Raw genomic sequence first — 14,215 nt, 5'->3', positions numbered from 1 at the left:
AAACCCACACAAATAGACTACTTACGATTAAGGACTGTCCCTTGCAACTCTGGCCAGTTAATACTGCAAAATCTGAGCTCACTTGTGTCTTACAATAGTGTGCATACTTGAAACAAAAAAAAAAAAAAGGACCATTTTTCCACTGCAAGAGAATGTGCAAGGGCAGATCGGCGTTCACAAACCACCCAGTGAAGAAAAGTTTGCTTCCAACAGGGAAGTTACAGCAGTTTGAGCATGATGACCATGAAAGAGAATGCTCCCCGTACCGAAATCAAGAGCAAGATATCTGAACTCTGAGTAATATCCTCTGGAGGATGCACCAAATATCAGGAGAACTCGATTGTGTTTGTCACACTAAGGTTGATTAAAAAAAAAAAAAAAAAAAAAAGATTTTTCCAAAGAGGCAGCATGGTTTCTATTGGAAAACAAATGGAGGCAAGTGATCCTGTGCCTCTGTTGGGCAACAGCACGCACAAGCTCACACCAGAACAATCACCCAGCTCCCAGTTTCCAACATGGTTACCCCAACAGATGCAAAGGCACCTCTGGGTGTAAACTGAAACCCACCTCCGAACCAACAACCTGTTCCTCCATCCCTAAAGAGCAAAACCTCCCGAGTGTAACTGGATGGACACTAAATCCACTTACCCTCTAAAAAAATACACCACAGCGATCGCGTGCTCCGAGCCCACTTACTTGTGCCATCATCCGGCTCAAAGCTGCCAGTGTTGTTCCATGTGTTGTTGTTGCTATTCCCATAGTTCTCATCTGCGCCGGCCGGCTCAGCGTAGTCAGCGGGGTTGAAAGTTCTGTAAGAAATACGAGGATGGAAATTTTTACTCCCTCTCCTTAAGCATTTGAAAAGCAACTGATTTTATTCAGACCATGACGCATCTCAAAGAGTCTCCAAAGCCATTGCTCTCAGCAGAGGGAAGCTTTAGCTACACCGGCAATTCCAAATTTCAGTTAGTATGATGCAGTTTTGGCTTTACTAACAAAAAAACACACGGAAAATTGGAACACAAACGACTGACGCAAACGCTACTATGCTGCAGTTTGTACCGGTGACACTTACCCCATGCCCTGGGCAGAAAATCTTCCCCCTCGCCTTCCAGAGCCACCTGTAAAATATCCACACATGCACTGCTGAGCACCTCTCTTGGCTCTGCACCACCACGAAAAGAAACATTTGAACAACATATGGAGTCCTGATGGCCAAAATATGAAAGTGGTAAGGATCTTCCCGAGCTGATAGGATTTCCAGCAGCGTCTTTGTATGTATGGGAATGACCTCAGCTGGCTGGCAGTGTAATTAGCAATTATAAAAAATTCCAGGCTCAGACAAGGCTTCCCGCTGGCACAAACTACAAGTACTGGACCCCAGGTTCTGATTTCTGCAGCGTGTGTCCTCAGCAACAATTTCTGAGCGGCATGGATTTTGCGGAAGAATGAATTTCTGCTGCTAAAATAGTTAAAACCCATGGCAAACATTTGCAGAGCAACGGGACTCAGAGATACACGTGCAAGAACGAGGAGGATCCAGATGCTGTGGCTAACAAGCAATTGGCCCACCTGCCAAATTGTTGCATTAGTTTTTTTAACTTCCCACTGCTATACAATAAAGTTTTTTGTTTTGTTTTCAACTGCACAGATGGGACAGAAGAACTAGATGCGCTTTCTAGCGCGCTTAAGATGGGGAGGCCATGTGTAAGTACTAAGCACAAGCCTAAGAACAGAAAAACCAAGTGCTTATTTTCAGTTTGGCAATTCTTCCCGTAAGAAGCTTTCAAACCTCACGTCGGAGATAAGATATGCTAACGTAATTCTTTGCCTCCCACCCCCTCTGCCCTCCCACCCTGTGTGTACCTCGGCCTCGGCCACGTCCCCGCCTCCCTCTTTCTGTGCCTCTTCCAGAGGATCCTCCGCTCTTACCACCGTCTAGTCCATTCTCCTGGCCCCGAACTGAAAGACAGAAGGAGGCAAAGACAATTTCAAGATCCATCCTGCTTTAGGGAGGATAGACCAGACCTCAAACACCAAAGCACAGCGGCTGTGCGGGAGACCACGCTGCCAAACGCTCCCGTAACTCCTTTTATTTAAGCTGATGGTATCGAGGGTGATCACCCAAGGAATCATTTCAGACAGGGGAGCCTCAAACAGATGGCCACACACAGAGGGATGGCTCTCCTCAAAGATGCATCCTGCCCAAGAAGCTTTACTGACAGCTTTTACGCGGCACCAAGTGTTATGGGTGTTATTAAAGGGCAGGTCCATACACTCTCTTCCACGGCTGGCACCTCGCCCCCGCCTCGGTGGCCCGCCACGTCGTCTGCTGAAATCCCGATCCCTCTCCCGGTTTTCTTTGCTTTCTTCACTGGGTTCTGTCTGTCCACTCTCCTTCTGTCCTGAGACACCCTTCTTCTTCCCGACCATTTCCCAGGAATGCTGAAGGTTTGCAGAGGGGAAAGAAGTTAATCATAGTTTGATCGATGCGCAATGCAAATACACATATATTTAAACATGCTACAGAGAATACAACAAAGGCCACCAGAAAAATGGTTTCCAGCCCATTATTTATTTATTTTTTTAAAGTCTATCAGCCTACACATAGTACAGCTTCTTCCTTCAAGGAAAGCTTTCTTACAGCTGACTGGCACGCAGTTTGAGATAACAGAAGATGAGTTACTCTATTTCTGCAAAGATCTACTAAACCTCTTAAACAGAGTGGGCATAATACTCAGGTTCAAAGCATGGACAAATTTACCCTGTTTAGGGGGAAAAAACCAAACCCTGCGATTTCATACAGGTCACTGTTATGCAGAGCTCTCCGAATCACCCAGGTAAACGTTCCAAAGGGCTCTGCAGTCAATATTTTAGGGCAAGTTAAGTCTCTCAGATGCAGAGTGATTTAACGAAACTCCTCGCCACGCAACAGCTCACAGGGAGAGGAGCAGCACAGAATTAATTCAACAAGCAAGTTCAAGTCATCCCAAGTTCATCTGTAAGAAGTTAAGCACTCCAGCTTACTGCCATGGGGCCGCACTGGTTTATTTTATGACAGACTGCAGCGGTTTCACACTCAAACTGATGCTACACACTGTTAGAACAATTAAAAATAGTCACAAGTCATTGACAAACACCTGAAAACATAACCGGCAGACAAGCAGACAGCTGGTTTTGGATGGCAACATGCAGGGACAGTGACAAAAAAAAAAAAACACAAACAAACCACAGAGGCACAAACTGCCTTTAAACCCAAGGCTTCTGAAGTCTCTCTCCATAGGTATCTGGCTCAGAAGGAAATTTAGGAAAATATTTACTTGGAATACTGTAATTTTAAGCCAAATCTAACCTAATGCTAAGATCACACCAGCTCCTTTACTGTTTGAAATACAGTATGTTCCGAGTAACGAGCTCAGCAGGTGAGCTGTCTTCATCAGCACGGGAGTATGTGAGCAATTAGCAAGTCTGTTCCTTATCAGAAAATCCCCTTTACGGGATTGCTGCACAAGCTGAATCCAGGCCAGCAGCAGCTCCAAGACCTTTGACCAATTCCAGCACAGCCGCTGCCCACACTCCGTGCTGCGGGTACCGGCCCGCAGGCCCCCCAAGGCCGGAGAAGCGGCGGGCACCGAGGGCTTTGCTCTGCCAGCTCCAGTTCTGTCTCTTCTGCAGTCACCGTGCCTCGCCCTGCATCTCTCACGCTGCTGGGCATTTCAGCTGCTTGAATAAAGGAGGTACTGGTACATAACACTGTTTGCCACACACTATTCTGGATGTTATTTTCACGAGCACCGTGTTATCTAGGAAATGCAGGTGCTGTGATAGCGGGAGTTTGTTGTTTAACTGGAAGCCACTGGTTGCAGGGGAGGTGGAAGAAAATAAAGAGCTGTGGCAAAGCTTTGCCTCAGCAAGGCACATTGATATCATCCTTTTAGAAAGGATTTTTCAACAGCTATTTTGTTTAGTTGTCAATGGAAAGGGCTCTCTGAAGGCAAGGAAAAACGCTTGCGTGCACTGAGTTGAACTCGGCTGGTGCCCAAGCTAGCAAGGCACCTAACGCTGGGGAGCAGTTACACAGAATATAGTCCGAGATGTCCAGCTCCTCCATCTACACTCAAGGACTAATAGCAATAATAATAAAAGAACTCATGCATAGTAATCTGAAGTGATATTTAGAGTCTCAACTCCATAAAGAGCTGAGTCAGCTTCAGCCAAAGCAGGGCGCTGGGAGGATACGTTTAATCAGCAGCAGTTTGGAGGGCTCTGATATTTGTAGGCTTTTTACTGGGCTGTAAGAGATCTTGCACCTCTGCTGTCTTTGTCACAAAACGAATGACATCCCACACACCAGTCAGAAGGTTCCTCCTGAGCAAGCACCCGCTTGTTCTCAGAGCTGACTTTGGCTTGCCTCAGAAGGCACCTGCATGAGTGACAGCGGTTGAGCCTAACTCCACAGCAAACAAACAGCAAAAAGATTTTCCAAAAGGTGGCACGGGCAGCAGCACACAAGGCAGTCGGCGCATCGCTGGGAAGCGAACATTTAGCGCCAGAGACGCAGAACTGCGTTTCCCTAACAGCAAGGAACCACCGCTGACACATACCTGCCTTTCAACGCAGGTCACCCAGCCCTTGTGGGAAAACACAAGTTACTTCACACTCACAGCAGTGTGAAAGCTTACACAGGTGCCACTGTACTGTCGTCAAGGTGCTTGGATTCAAAAGGAATAGGAAGGAAAGGATTTATTGCGTTTTCCCCTCTACCCCTTTGGGCCTGCTGGCCACACTCGCGTTCTGTGCAAGCCTACAGAGAGCAGCGTTAAGAAGCCAGGACACAATCACGCTTTACATGCTACTTGTGGAACGACTCAGTCGTTTTGGTTCTCGTTATCTAGACATTACTGTACGTCTCGTCTCCAAATACGCAGTTACACTGAACTAAGCCTCACCAGATTTACAGGACCCAATCCTACCGTGTCCGGATTGCCCTCCAGCAGCACGTTGATGGCTCTGTTAACATCCCCATTGCAGTCGTGCAGAGCAATCACACACTCATCCTGGTTCTTGCCTGTGATGTCGATCAGCTGCAAAGAAGGCCACACCATGGTCAGCATGTCCCAAACCAAGAACGCACCAAAATCCCAACGGATCTCTTAGGAGGCAAGCAAGTTGAATCCCAAACCAGAAATCCTACAGAGAGATGTCAGGGTTTGGGAGTCTCCCCAGCCTTCTCAGCTTAATTATGCCCCCTTCAACAAGTAACTGAGAGTGGGTCACTGTTGTTTCACCCCAAGCCAACCTACAACCTTCCTCTTCTCGGGATAACACCCGTTCCCTGCGTTCCGGGGACCAAGGGAATTCAGGGAGCAGCCAGCTGCATCCCTCCCACACCTCCCAGCACTCACAGTACTCTCAACATCGACCGTGGCTTCCCGTCAGGGTTCACCTTCACTTTCAACACTCACTTGTTTCACCTTCTCCTCAAAGTCAGCGTCGTTGTGGTCCGAAATCATCTGTGCAAGTCGAATCTGTTCCGCAGTGGCCTAAAGAAACGGAACGTAGAGAGAGCACGTTTAGAGCGGTGCGTTTCCAACAAACCATTCTCCAAAGGCCACACCGCTTCCCTCAGATCTCTGGAGAGATCTTCCTTTCTGGAAGGGAATCAGTATGATGAAAAGGAGGCGCAAATGAGGGTCAGAAAGAGGAAAGCTTCAGAGAGAAAGTCCGAGAGGAGTGAGTGCGGGGGGAGTATGCAAGAAAGGGAGGTACTGCTGGATGGCCCCATGGCGCCAGGTGAGCAGCAATCACCGAAACCGTCCATTCTGAGCCGACCTCAGCACCACCAGAACGCCAAGACCCACTGCAGGCTGCTCCTCAGCCACTCGCGTTCACGAGAGCAAACGGGGAACGGTCAGATGGAGGCAAACCCAAACCTCAAGCCCAGCCCCCACTCGGAGACACCAGTAGAGAAGCCCCACCGTTAGCGGCCGCCCAATTAACCTGGTTCTGCGAGGAGCAGCACCCAGAAGTTCGTTAGGCCGAGCCCAAGTGCTAGCAGCGGGCCAGGCAGGAGTGCCAGCTCTCCGCCTCCCAGCTAACTGGTTTCCACGGACGCTGCCCTTACCTGCGGCCGCTGCTTGTGCTGTGTCTGGCTCTGTGTCTGTGTCTGCTCCCAGTTCCCCCGGGCTCGGTTAGTGCCCACCGATGTCATCATTTACAGTATATACAAATAACAGTATTTACAAGGTAGAACTCTGCGGTGGGTCAGGGGAGAAGAGAGAACAGACCGTTAGAAACCAAAAACAAAAGGCAGGACCAAGACTGAACCAGCATGTGGGTGAGGCAGTCGGTAAAGCCGTCGTGGGCCCCCACCCTCGCCGCTGCTTCCCCAAGAAGCACGGCGGGCCAGCCTGCCACTTCCATGTGCCCCCAAGACTAAAAAGCCACTTGTACTTCCCAAGAGTTTCTCCACCGCTACCACAGTGGAGCATCCTAAATGAAACATCACCTGCGTCCAGGTGGGAGTAATTGGGACCCAGGAGCAGCAGTACTCGGGCTGAAGGGTTTAATGAATTGCTGCTGGCACGGATTTGCCGTGACCAGAGCTGTAAAGGGCTACAGCGATCACCCAGATCAAGGAAGGCTTGGAAAAAAAGCTCTAAAGGAACTTCACTTGGAGAGCAGAACACCTCAGAGCCTCAGACACATCTACTACTTTCCCTTCTCCTTTCCTGCCTTCAAAGCAGGGCAGGGGAAGCAAAACCACTCCAGTAATAAGCAGTGCAACAGATTTGTGGGATATTATTTCAAAAAAACACCGCCCTTGTAGAACTGCCCGGTTTTGCTTGCTTCAGTTATTCCTCAGAACTGGAAATATTAAGTTTTCTTCTACCGAGTATTAAAAAAACTACCAAAAAAAACGAACTAGATGTCAACAAGAAATAACAGCCAGTAACGTTGTTAGGTAACCGCTCGAGGCAAAACAATCCTAGTAAGAGTTCAGGCCACGGAACATCCAAAGCAAGCGGAGTTTTAACACCTCACACTGAGCTTCGGGGGAAGAGCCCAGCCCGGATGGTTAGAACGGGATCAGCACTAAGTAGTTTTACCCTGCCAATCATCTCCCAGGCACAAGGGATGCCAGACGCATCCCACAGCACTTGGCAGGACTTGCTACTTTCAAACAGCCGAAATATCAGTAATTGTGAACTTCACATTTTTGGATTTCATTAACAAGACTGCAACGCCTTCCTCCAAAGCAGCAGGGGCTGCTCCAGGTGCCAGTGCCGCAGGTAGATGCTTGGGACAGGGGAAGGAGCCACAGACAGAGCGTGAAGAGCGGGGAGGAAACCCGAGCAAGAAAATGCGACCTGCAGGATTTGATCTGAAACGTTGCTTGCGAACACCGACATGGCAGCACAGAGCAAGACCTGGTGCATAAAGCGGGGAGAGCTGAGCAGCGGGGTTAGCAAACAGCCTGGCGAGAACTGGGGAGTCTCTTGTCAAGGTCTGCGAGCGGAGTACTCAAGTGGGCTGCGACACCTCTCCCCAAGAGCACGGAGACCCTAATGGCACCTCTATGCTGTCGCGAGCCACCGCTCCTGCTCCCATCAGCATCCAGCCTTCCTTCGCAGGCAAGTTTTCAAGCACAATTCCTCCCACAAAACCTCCAAAGTTGGCGTTTTGGGGCCACCCATGCCTCGCAGCGACTTAAACCCACAGTTTTCCAGCTATACAGCACCACGGTTTCTTATCAGAGAAGAACCCAAGCTACCTGCCTGGTCACCAGGACCCCCCAAGGTGCAGGTGACACCGAGCAGATTTAAGGAAAAGCACCAAGCCCAGGCTTCACCCAAGGCAGAGCAGACAAAGCCTCCCGGGTTAAGCAGCCATCCCTCCCACGCTCCACGCAGGCTTCTTCCCCACGGTATTTATTTTTGCTCTCCACTGCTACGTCTCTCCCAGTTCTAAGTGTTTCACGCACAAACAAGTTGTCATATTAAACCAATTTGGCAGCAGAACTGCAGGCCCAGAGGGAAGCAATCCTGCGCGTTTGCAGTAACTTAATCTGCAATTTCAATAGGATACAGTTCCAGCAGTCTGCGGCCCCGAACCTTTGTGCAGTGGCTGGGCATTGTTCAACAGCTGCCACGCTCTGCTCTGCCCAGCTGCATTTCTGCCACAATTCAATCGTGATAATTTTTTCTTTAACATGTAAAATTAAAAAAAAACAAACAAACACAAAACACACACACAAGAAAAACATCCGTTATCAAAATATCAGCTGGACCCCAGACCCTGCAGAGACTGTCGGGTAAGCAGGCATCCCCACGCAACGCCCCATGCGCTGCGTTAAGGGAAGAGGACTTGGCTGCTGCTAATTTACTCCTCAATCATAACTTTACTACAGCTCACAGGCAACGCTTCACCGCAAATCTTGGTCATCCAGACACTCGAACTGGCCCCGCAGAGAAGTAACCAGACTACAAGTTTACCAGTTCAAAGCAGTCTTCATCAAAAGTGTTTTACCTCTTTTTTTCTGGTCTTTTTTAAAGAGCAAACCCATATATATATATTCACCAAGCCGGATGTCATAAAAAAGGGCGACTCCAACCAAAGCAAACCGTGGCTGAGCCACACCAGAGAAGCAGCGTTAAACCAGGCCAGCGCTTCTGTTTCAAGACAACGGGAAAGCGATGCGTCCGTACAGGATTTAGGGAAAACAAGAAGCTTCAGAGCTACAGGTTACAACATCTTTTCTTCAAAGAAAGCTGCAAGTAACCGTGACGCACTTTGCCGTTACCCCTTTTCAGACTACACCGCTACTCGCCTTCAACGTCTAGAGAGGAGAGCGTCTCGGCTACACGAAGTGCGGAGTCTCGGGAAAAAGAGGTGATACAAAAATGTAACAAACTGTTTATTTTATTAGAAATTTCAGGTAAGTTACAGTTTTGGAACAAGGATCTGTTGGTCACATCCACTATCCCCGGCTGCATTAGACCTGTTGGGTGGTGCTGGGCAAGCCCCTGCACATCCCAGCCTCAGTTTCCCTTCTCTGTTAACACAGAAAAATTTGTTTTTTCATGCCCCTCTGACAAATTTCAATTAACACGTGCAAAAGGCTCCAAAGGACCACGGAGGGCAAAGCCTTGGGAAAGATTTTCCTGCAACACTGGGCAGAAGAAGCGCAGAAGGAGCCCAGTTAATCCGGGTTATGATTTTTTCTGTGGAGCAAACACACCGCAGCTGCAAGCCCCGCAGCTCCCGTGCGTGCAGAGCACAAGATTTTTGGGGGGCTGCCCCCAGATACGTCCCCAGAGCCCTCAGCTGTGCACCGACCTGCAGCGCTTTAGGGCAAGGCTCAGGCGGGCGATGCCGCCCCCCGCCCGGGGGGAGCGCCCCGAGGCAGCAGGGGGGATCCCGCGGGGGGCTCGGGCTTTGCGGGCCGGCATCGCCCCGGGAGCACCGCACCAGCATCGCCCAGGGGGGCCGCCCCGCACCGAGCGGCCGCCACCGGCAGGGCCCCCCCCCGGGGAAGCAGCCGGCGGCCTGGCGGCGCGCGCGGAGCCCCGGCTCCCATTGTTACCGCCGGCGGCGGGGGCCGGGCGGGCCCCGGGAGCGCGGCAGGGCCGGAGCCGCCCGGGCCCGCCGCACACAATGGAGGCGGGCGGCCAGGGGGGAAGCGGAACGGGCCCGCGGGAGCTCCCGCGGCGGCGCGGCGCCAGGCCGGGCCCGCACCCGGGAGGCGGGCGAACGCGGGCCGCTTCCGCCCTCATGGCCGCGGCCGCCATTCCCCCCCCTCCGCCCGCCTCCAGCCCGCCCGCCCGCCCTCACCTGCGGCGGCCGCGCGTTACGCCAGCCCCCGGCTGCGGCCCGGCCCACTAGGCCGCGCGGGGCCCGGCGGCAGCGGCGGGGCGCGGCGGCCGCCTCCGGAGCGGCGGGGCCGGGCGGCCGGGCGGCGGCGGGACCGGACGGGCCGAGGGGGGCGTACGGTGGTGGCGGAGGGGGGGACGACGGGGACAGGGACAAGGAGGGGGGCGGGATTTAAAGGGGCCGCGCGCAGTTACCGGAGCCGCCGCCGCCTCCGCGCAGCCAACTTTACCTGGGTCTCACCACACTGACAACTACCAGCGGCGCCCGCCCCCATCACGTGATGAGGGCGCGGGGGCGGGGCCAGCCCGGCTTCACCCACGTGATGCGGGGGAGGGGCCCCGGCGGAAGGGGGCGCCCTGCTGGCGTGTGACGCCGCGCGCCCCGCGTCACGTGAGGGGGAGGGGTTGTGCTCGCTGTCACGTGGGGAGGGCGCGGAGTGGCTTCGGCGGCCGCCATGTTGTGCGGCCCCGGGCCGGGCCGGGGATGGCGGGGGCCGGCAGTAACTGGCTCTCCGGGGTTAACGTGGTGCTGGTGATGGCCTACGGTAGCCTGGTAAGCCGGGAGGGCCTGGGGGTGGCCAGGGCGACGTGGCGGGGGCCCCTGGAAGCGGGCTCGGGGTGTCTGCGGGGCGGCGGTGAGGCCCATCCTGGGGGGTGCTGTGGGGCTGGGCCTGGGCTTGGGCCTGGAGTGGCCGTGGGGCCCCCGTGAGGCCGATCCTGGGGCGGCTGGGGGGCCCATCCTGGGGTGTCCGTGGGGTCCCTGTGAGACCGATCCTGGGATGGCCGTGGGGCTCCCGTGGGGATGGGGTAGCTGTGGGGATGGGCCTGGGCCTGGGGTGTCCATGGGCCCCCTGTGAGGCTGATCCTGGGGCGGCTGGGGGGCCCATCCTGGGGTGTCCATGGGGTCCCTGCGAGGCCGATCCTGGGGCGGGGGGGGGGGGGCTGGTGTTCTTATGGGACTGGGATGGCGGCGGGGTTAGGCCTGGACTGTCCACGGGGCTCCTGTGAGGCGATCCTGGGGTGGCTGTGGGGCTGGGGTGGCTGTGGGGCTGGGGTGGCTGTGGGGCTGGGCTTGGAGTGTCCATGGAGACTTTGTGAGGCTGATCCTGGGGTGTCCATGGAGCTCCTGTGGGGCTGGGCTGGCTGTGGGGCTGGGGCTGGAGTGTCCGTGGGGCCGCTGTGAGGCTGATCCTGGGGTGGCTGTGGGACTCCCGTGGGGCTGGGCCTGGAGTGCTGTGGGGTCCCTCCGAGGCCCATCCTGGGATGTCCATGGGGCGCTGTGAAGCCAGGTTTGAGCTGCCCACACAGCTCCATTGGGACATGTCCCAGGGAATCCATGGGGAGCTCCCGCGGAGCCGGACTCGGGGTCCTTACAGGGTTGGGCCGGAGTGCCCGTGGGGTCCTGGTGTCTGTGGGGCAGGGAGAGGACATGAGTAGGAGCCTCTGTGGAGGCTGGGGTGTCCGTGGGGTTCCTGATGGGCTGAAGAGGGAATCCTGTGCTTGCCGAGTTTGGGGGGGTCTGGGGGGCCCGGTGGCTGCTCAGCCTGGGGTGTCCATGGGGCTGGCACCAGGGAGTCCGTGGGGCTGTGAGACCCTGGCGGGCGGGGGGTGTCTCAGCACACCTGACCCCGTCCCCGCTGTTGGCGCTCCAGGTCTTCGTGCTGCTGTTCATCTTTGTGAAACGCCAGATCATGCGCTTCGCCATGAAGTCCCGCCGCGGCCCCCACGTGCCTGTCGGACAGCACGCGCCCAAGGTGGGTGCGTGTGGCTCCGTGGGGAGATGTGCTCTCCTTCCCCTGCCCCCGTGGATCCGTCTGTGCCCCGAAGGGCAGGCAGGGGCTGCTTCAAAACTGGGTATTTCCAGGAGCTGCCACCTTGGTGTGGCGATGAGCAGCTGGAGAGAGAGCGGGTTTATTTTGGAGGGCCCCCAGGACTTGGCCGTTATCATCCTTGTGATCCCACAGACAGAGTGAGCGCTCTGTAAATGTTTTGGGTTTTTTTCCCCCCACACTATGCAGGATTTAAAGGAAGAAATCGACATTCGCCTGTCGAGGGTACAAGACATCAAGTACGAGCCCCGGCTGTTAGCTGAGGATGATAGCAGGCTTCTGCAGCTGGAAACACAAGGTACCCACTTCTCACGGCGCGTCAGGGCCCACCAGAGACACTGTCTGGTGCTTCTCCCACTACGGCAGCTCGTTCTCCTGTCGCCGAGTTGCGGCACCGGCCTCTCTTGTTGCCTGTCCCGTTGCAACGTCGCGTTTGGCGAGCCGATGGGAGACAGTGGCGCTGCGCTCTGCTCCTCTCTGCTCTCCCCACCTCCCTCCCGCTGCCACCTTCCGCAGAGCTTTCACGGTGGCTTTTCTCTTTGCCAGGCTGCTATAACTACCTGTACAGGATGAAGGCGCTGGATGCGATCAGAACATCTGGTAAGGGGAGCTCCGGGTGGGAGTGGGGGGAGAAGGGTGGGGGGAGACCGTGTGTAGAGGGAATAAGATGTGGCGCATCGGTCAGCAGCCTCATAAGGCTCGAGGTCCTGCTTTGGGGAGAGCAGTCACTCATCCCACGCCAGGGTTGGCAGCCTGAGAGTCAGCTCTACTCACAGCATTGGGAGCAGTCGGCAAATGGAGGCAGCAGACGAGGTGGGAGGTTTAATTAGCCACCAAAAAATGAGGCGTTTTTACCTGCCCTTCAGCCGGTTGCATGGTGCCTTTTTCTGTTCCAGAAATCCCGTTTCACGCAGAGGGGCGGTACCCAAAATCTTTAATAGGGAAGAACTTCTGTGCCTACTTGCTGGAACTGCGGAATTCCAGCGCCTCCTTCAAAGGCATCCGCAAAGCCTTGATCGACACCTTGCTGGATGGGTACGAGAGTGCCCGCTACGGCACTGGGGTAAGCGCCGGCGCTGCGTCGCCCAGCCCCCTGCTCTGACAGCTGGATGAGGTCGTGCTGTCGCCTCGGCTGGGTTTTCCATGGTCTTTTCTGTTTGCATCCAGGTCTTTGGGAAAACGGAATATCTGAAGTACCAGGATGCTCTGAACGAGCTGGCAAACATGTAAGTGTCAGTGCCTGGGGGTGCAGGTGGGGAGCGGTGGTGGGTTCTTGGGCTCCAGTAGCCCGTCGTGGAGGTGGGAACAGAGGTGGGCTTTGGGGCAAAACCCAGCCTCAGGTGTGGGCTGTTACGCCTGGCCGTCTTTCCAGGCTTCCTTACTCCTTGCAGCCCATCTGTTAATGCATTTTTGGGTTTGTCACTTGGTCACAGACCACATTTCTGCTTGGGCCGGCCACTTTGAGCCAGAGACCTCGCGTGGGCTCCAGGCCTGGCACCCCCACCCTTGGTTTTCAAACCCTCAGTGAGCGCTGCTGTCCCGAGGGCAGATCTGCCTCGTGTCAGGCAGACGGATGGGGTGGTCGAGCAGCTCCTCCGGGGCGGGCGGCAGCCGTGACGAGGCCTCTCCTCTCCCTGCAGGACCAAGGCCCGGGGAGGCAGCAGCCAGCGGCAGCACCAGTCAGCAGCAAAGGACCTCACCCTTTCCTCCGAAGTCTCCAACCCCGCCACCATCCAGGTCACCTACCTGCCTTCCAACCAGAAGAGCAAACGTGCCAAACACTTCCTGGAGCTGAAGAGCTTCAAGGACAACTACAACACACTGGAGAGCACCCTGTGAGCTGCGCAGGGAGCACTGCTCCGGGGACCTGCCGCCAGCGGAGCCCCTCGCCGGGCGCAGCTGGGGTCCTGGGTGGGTTTTGGCCGCAGTTGAGCCTTTCGGGCAGCGGCAGGAGGAAGCGGCTGCGCTCTGGGGTCTCCCTCTTGCACGGCGCCGGAGGTCGTCGCTCAGCGGAGGCTGGCTTGGCTGGCGGGGCTCGGCCCTCGCCGCGAGCGCGTTTCAGAGCGGTGTGCCTGCCTAGGGACCTGCCCTGGACCTGGAGGGCATCGGCCCGCGCGGCCTCCTCGGGACACGCTTCAGGCTTCGAGTCCAGCAACGTCTTGGAGCCCTGGCCCTGTGAATAAACTGATTAGCTTTAGCTTATTTATGAAAAGACCTCGATCCCAGCCAGCGCTCTCCTCCACCTGTCCTCTTGCCCCGTGACGGCCGGTGGGAGCTGGTGCTGTCTGTCCGTCCTGTCCGTGTGGGTCTCGGGCTCTGGAGCCACTCGTCTGTTCCTTCCAAAGGGTGAATCCTCTTTTCCCTGCGGCGCCGTCGCTGCCTGCCCGTGTGCCGGGGCCGTGCACCAGGGTGCCTGGATGGAGTGTAAATAGTTTGGTGGCCAGTTCTCAGCCGCCGTGGCTGAGGTGCCTCTTTGGGCTGTGGTTTCTACTCTTTTTCTTTTTTTTTCTCCTG

At 55.2% G+C, this 14,215-nt stretch overlaps 2 protein-coding genes across 14 annotated transcripts in view; one reads left to right on the top strand and one right to left on the bottom strand.

Moving 5' to 3' along the window:
* The window catches only part of UBAP2L (ubiquitin associated protein 2 like), a 31,042-nt gene extending 20,854 nt beyond the window's left edge, over window positions 1-10,188 (bottom strand). For 6 of the 13 annotated variants that reach the window (XM_040618456.1, XM_040618459.1, XM_040618463.1 and 3 more), the window contains exons 1-8: window positions 10,103-10,188; window positions 6,125-6,254; window positions 5,466-5,543; window positions 4,950-5,084; window positions 2,277-2,445; window positions 1,867-1,962; window positions 1,076-1,121; window positions 697-809 (exon numbers count right to left, since the gene is read on the bottom strand). In XM_040618456.1, the coding sequence (XP_040474390.1) occupies window positions 697-809; window positions 1,076-1,121; window positions 1,867-1,962; window positions 2,277-2,445; window positions 4,950-5,084; window positions 5,466-5,543; window positions 6,125-6,214 (727 nt within the window). In that variant the 5' untranslated portion in view covers window positions 6,215-6,254; window positions 10,103-10,188. Of the gene's footprint in view, window positions 1-696; window positions 810-1,075; window positions 1,122-1,866; window positions 1,963-2,276; window positions 2,446-4,949; window positions 5,085-5,465; window positions 5,544-6,124; window positions 6,255-10,067 lie in introns of all 13 variants that reach the window. The other 7 variants (XM_040618460.1, XM_040618464.1, XM_040618462.1 and 4 more) reach the window with 2 other exon arrangements.
* A 101-nt stretch (window positions 10,189-10,289) lies between these two features.
* On the top strand, window positions 10,290-13,656 carry C20H1orf43 (chromosome 20 C1orf43 homolog). Its single transcript, XM_040618867.1, has 7 exons — window positions 10,290-10,425; window positions 11,525-11,626; window positions 11,891-11,999; window positions 12,248-12,301; window positions 12,598-12,764; window positions 12,869-12,927; window positions 13,342-13,656. Exons 1-7 carry the CDS (start codon window positions 10,357-10,359, stop codon window positions 13,538-13,540), a joined length of 759 nt encoding a protein of 252 aa, XP_040474801.1. The 5' UTR covers window positions 10,290-10,356; the 3' UTR covers window positions 13,541-13,656.
* Window positions 13,657-14,215: the final 559 nt, after the last annotated feature.

This window comes from Falco naumanni, chromosome 20, assembly GCF_017639655.2.
Source record: "Falco naumanni isolate bFalNau1 chromosome 20, bFalNau1.pat, whole genome shotgun sequence".
NCBI classification, from domain to species: domain Eukaryota; kingdom Metazoa; phylum Chordata; class Aves; order Falconiformes; family Falconidae; genus Falco; species Falco naumanni.
This window is presented reverse-complemented; position numbering and strand designations above follow the sequence as displayed.

Excerpts from the sequence above, each read along its gene's own strand:
- C20H1orf43 (XM_040618867.1), top strand. The coding sequence starts at position 10,357 with ATGGCGGGGGCCGGCAGTAACTGGCTCTCCGGGGTTAACGTGGTGCTG. Across the intron at positions 12,302-12,597 it reads GGATGCGATCAGAACATCTG|AAATCCCGTTTCACGCAGAG; the intron begins GTAAGGGGAGCT and ends TTTCTGTTCCAG. Across the intron at positions 12,765-12,868 it reads GTGCCCGCTACGGCACTGGG|GTCTTTGGGAAAACGGAATA; the intron begins GTAAGCGCCGGC and ends GTTTGCATCCAG.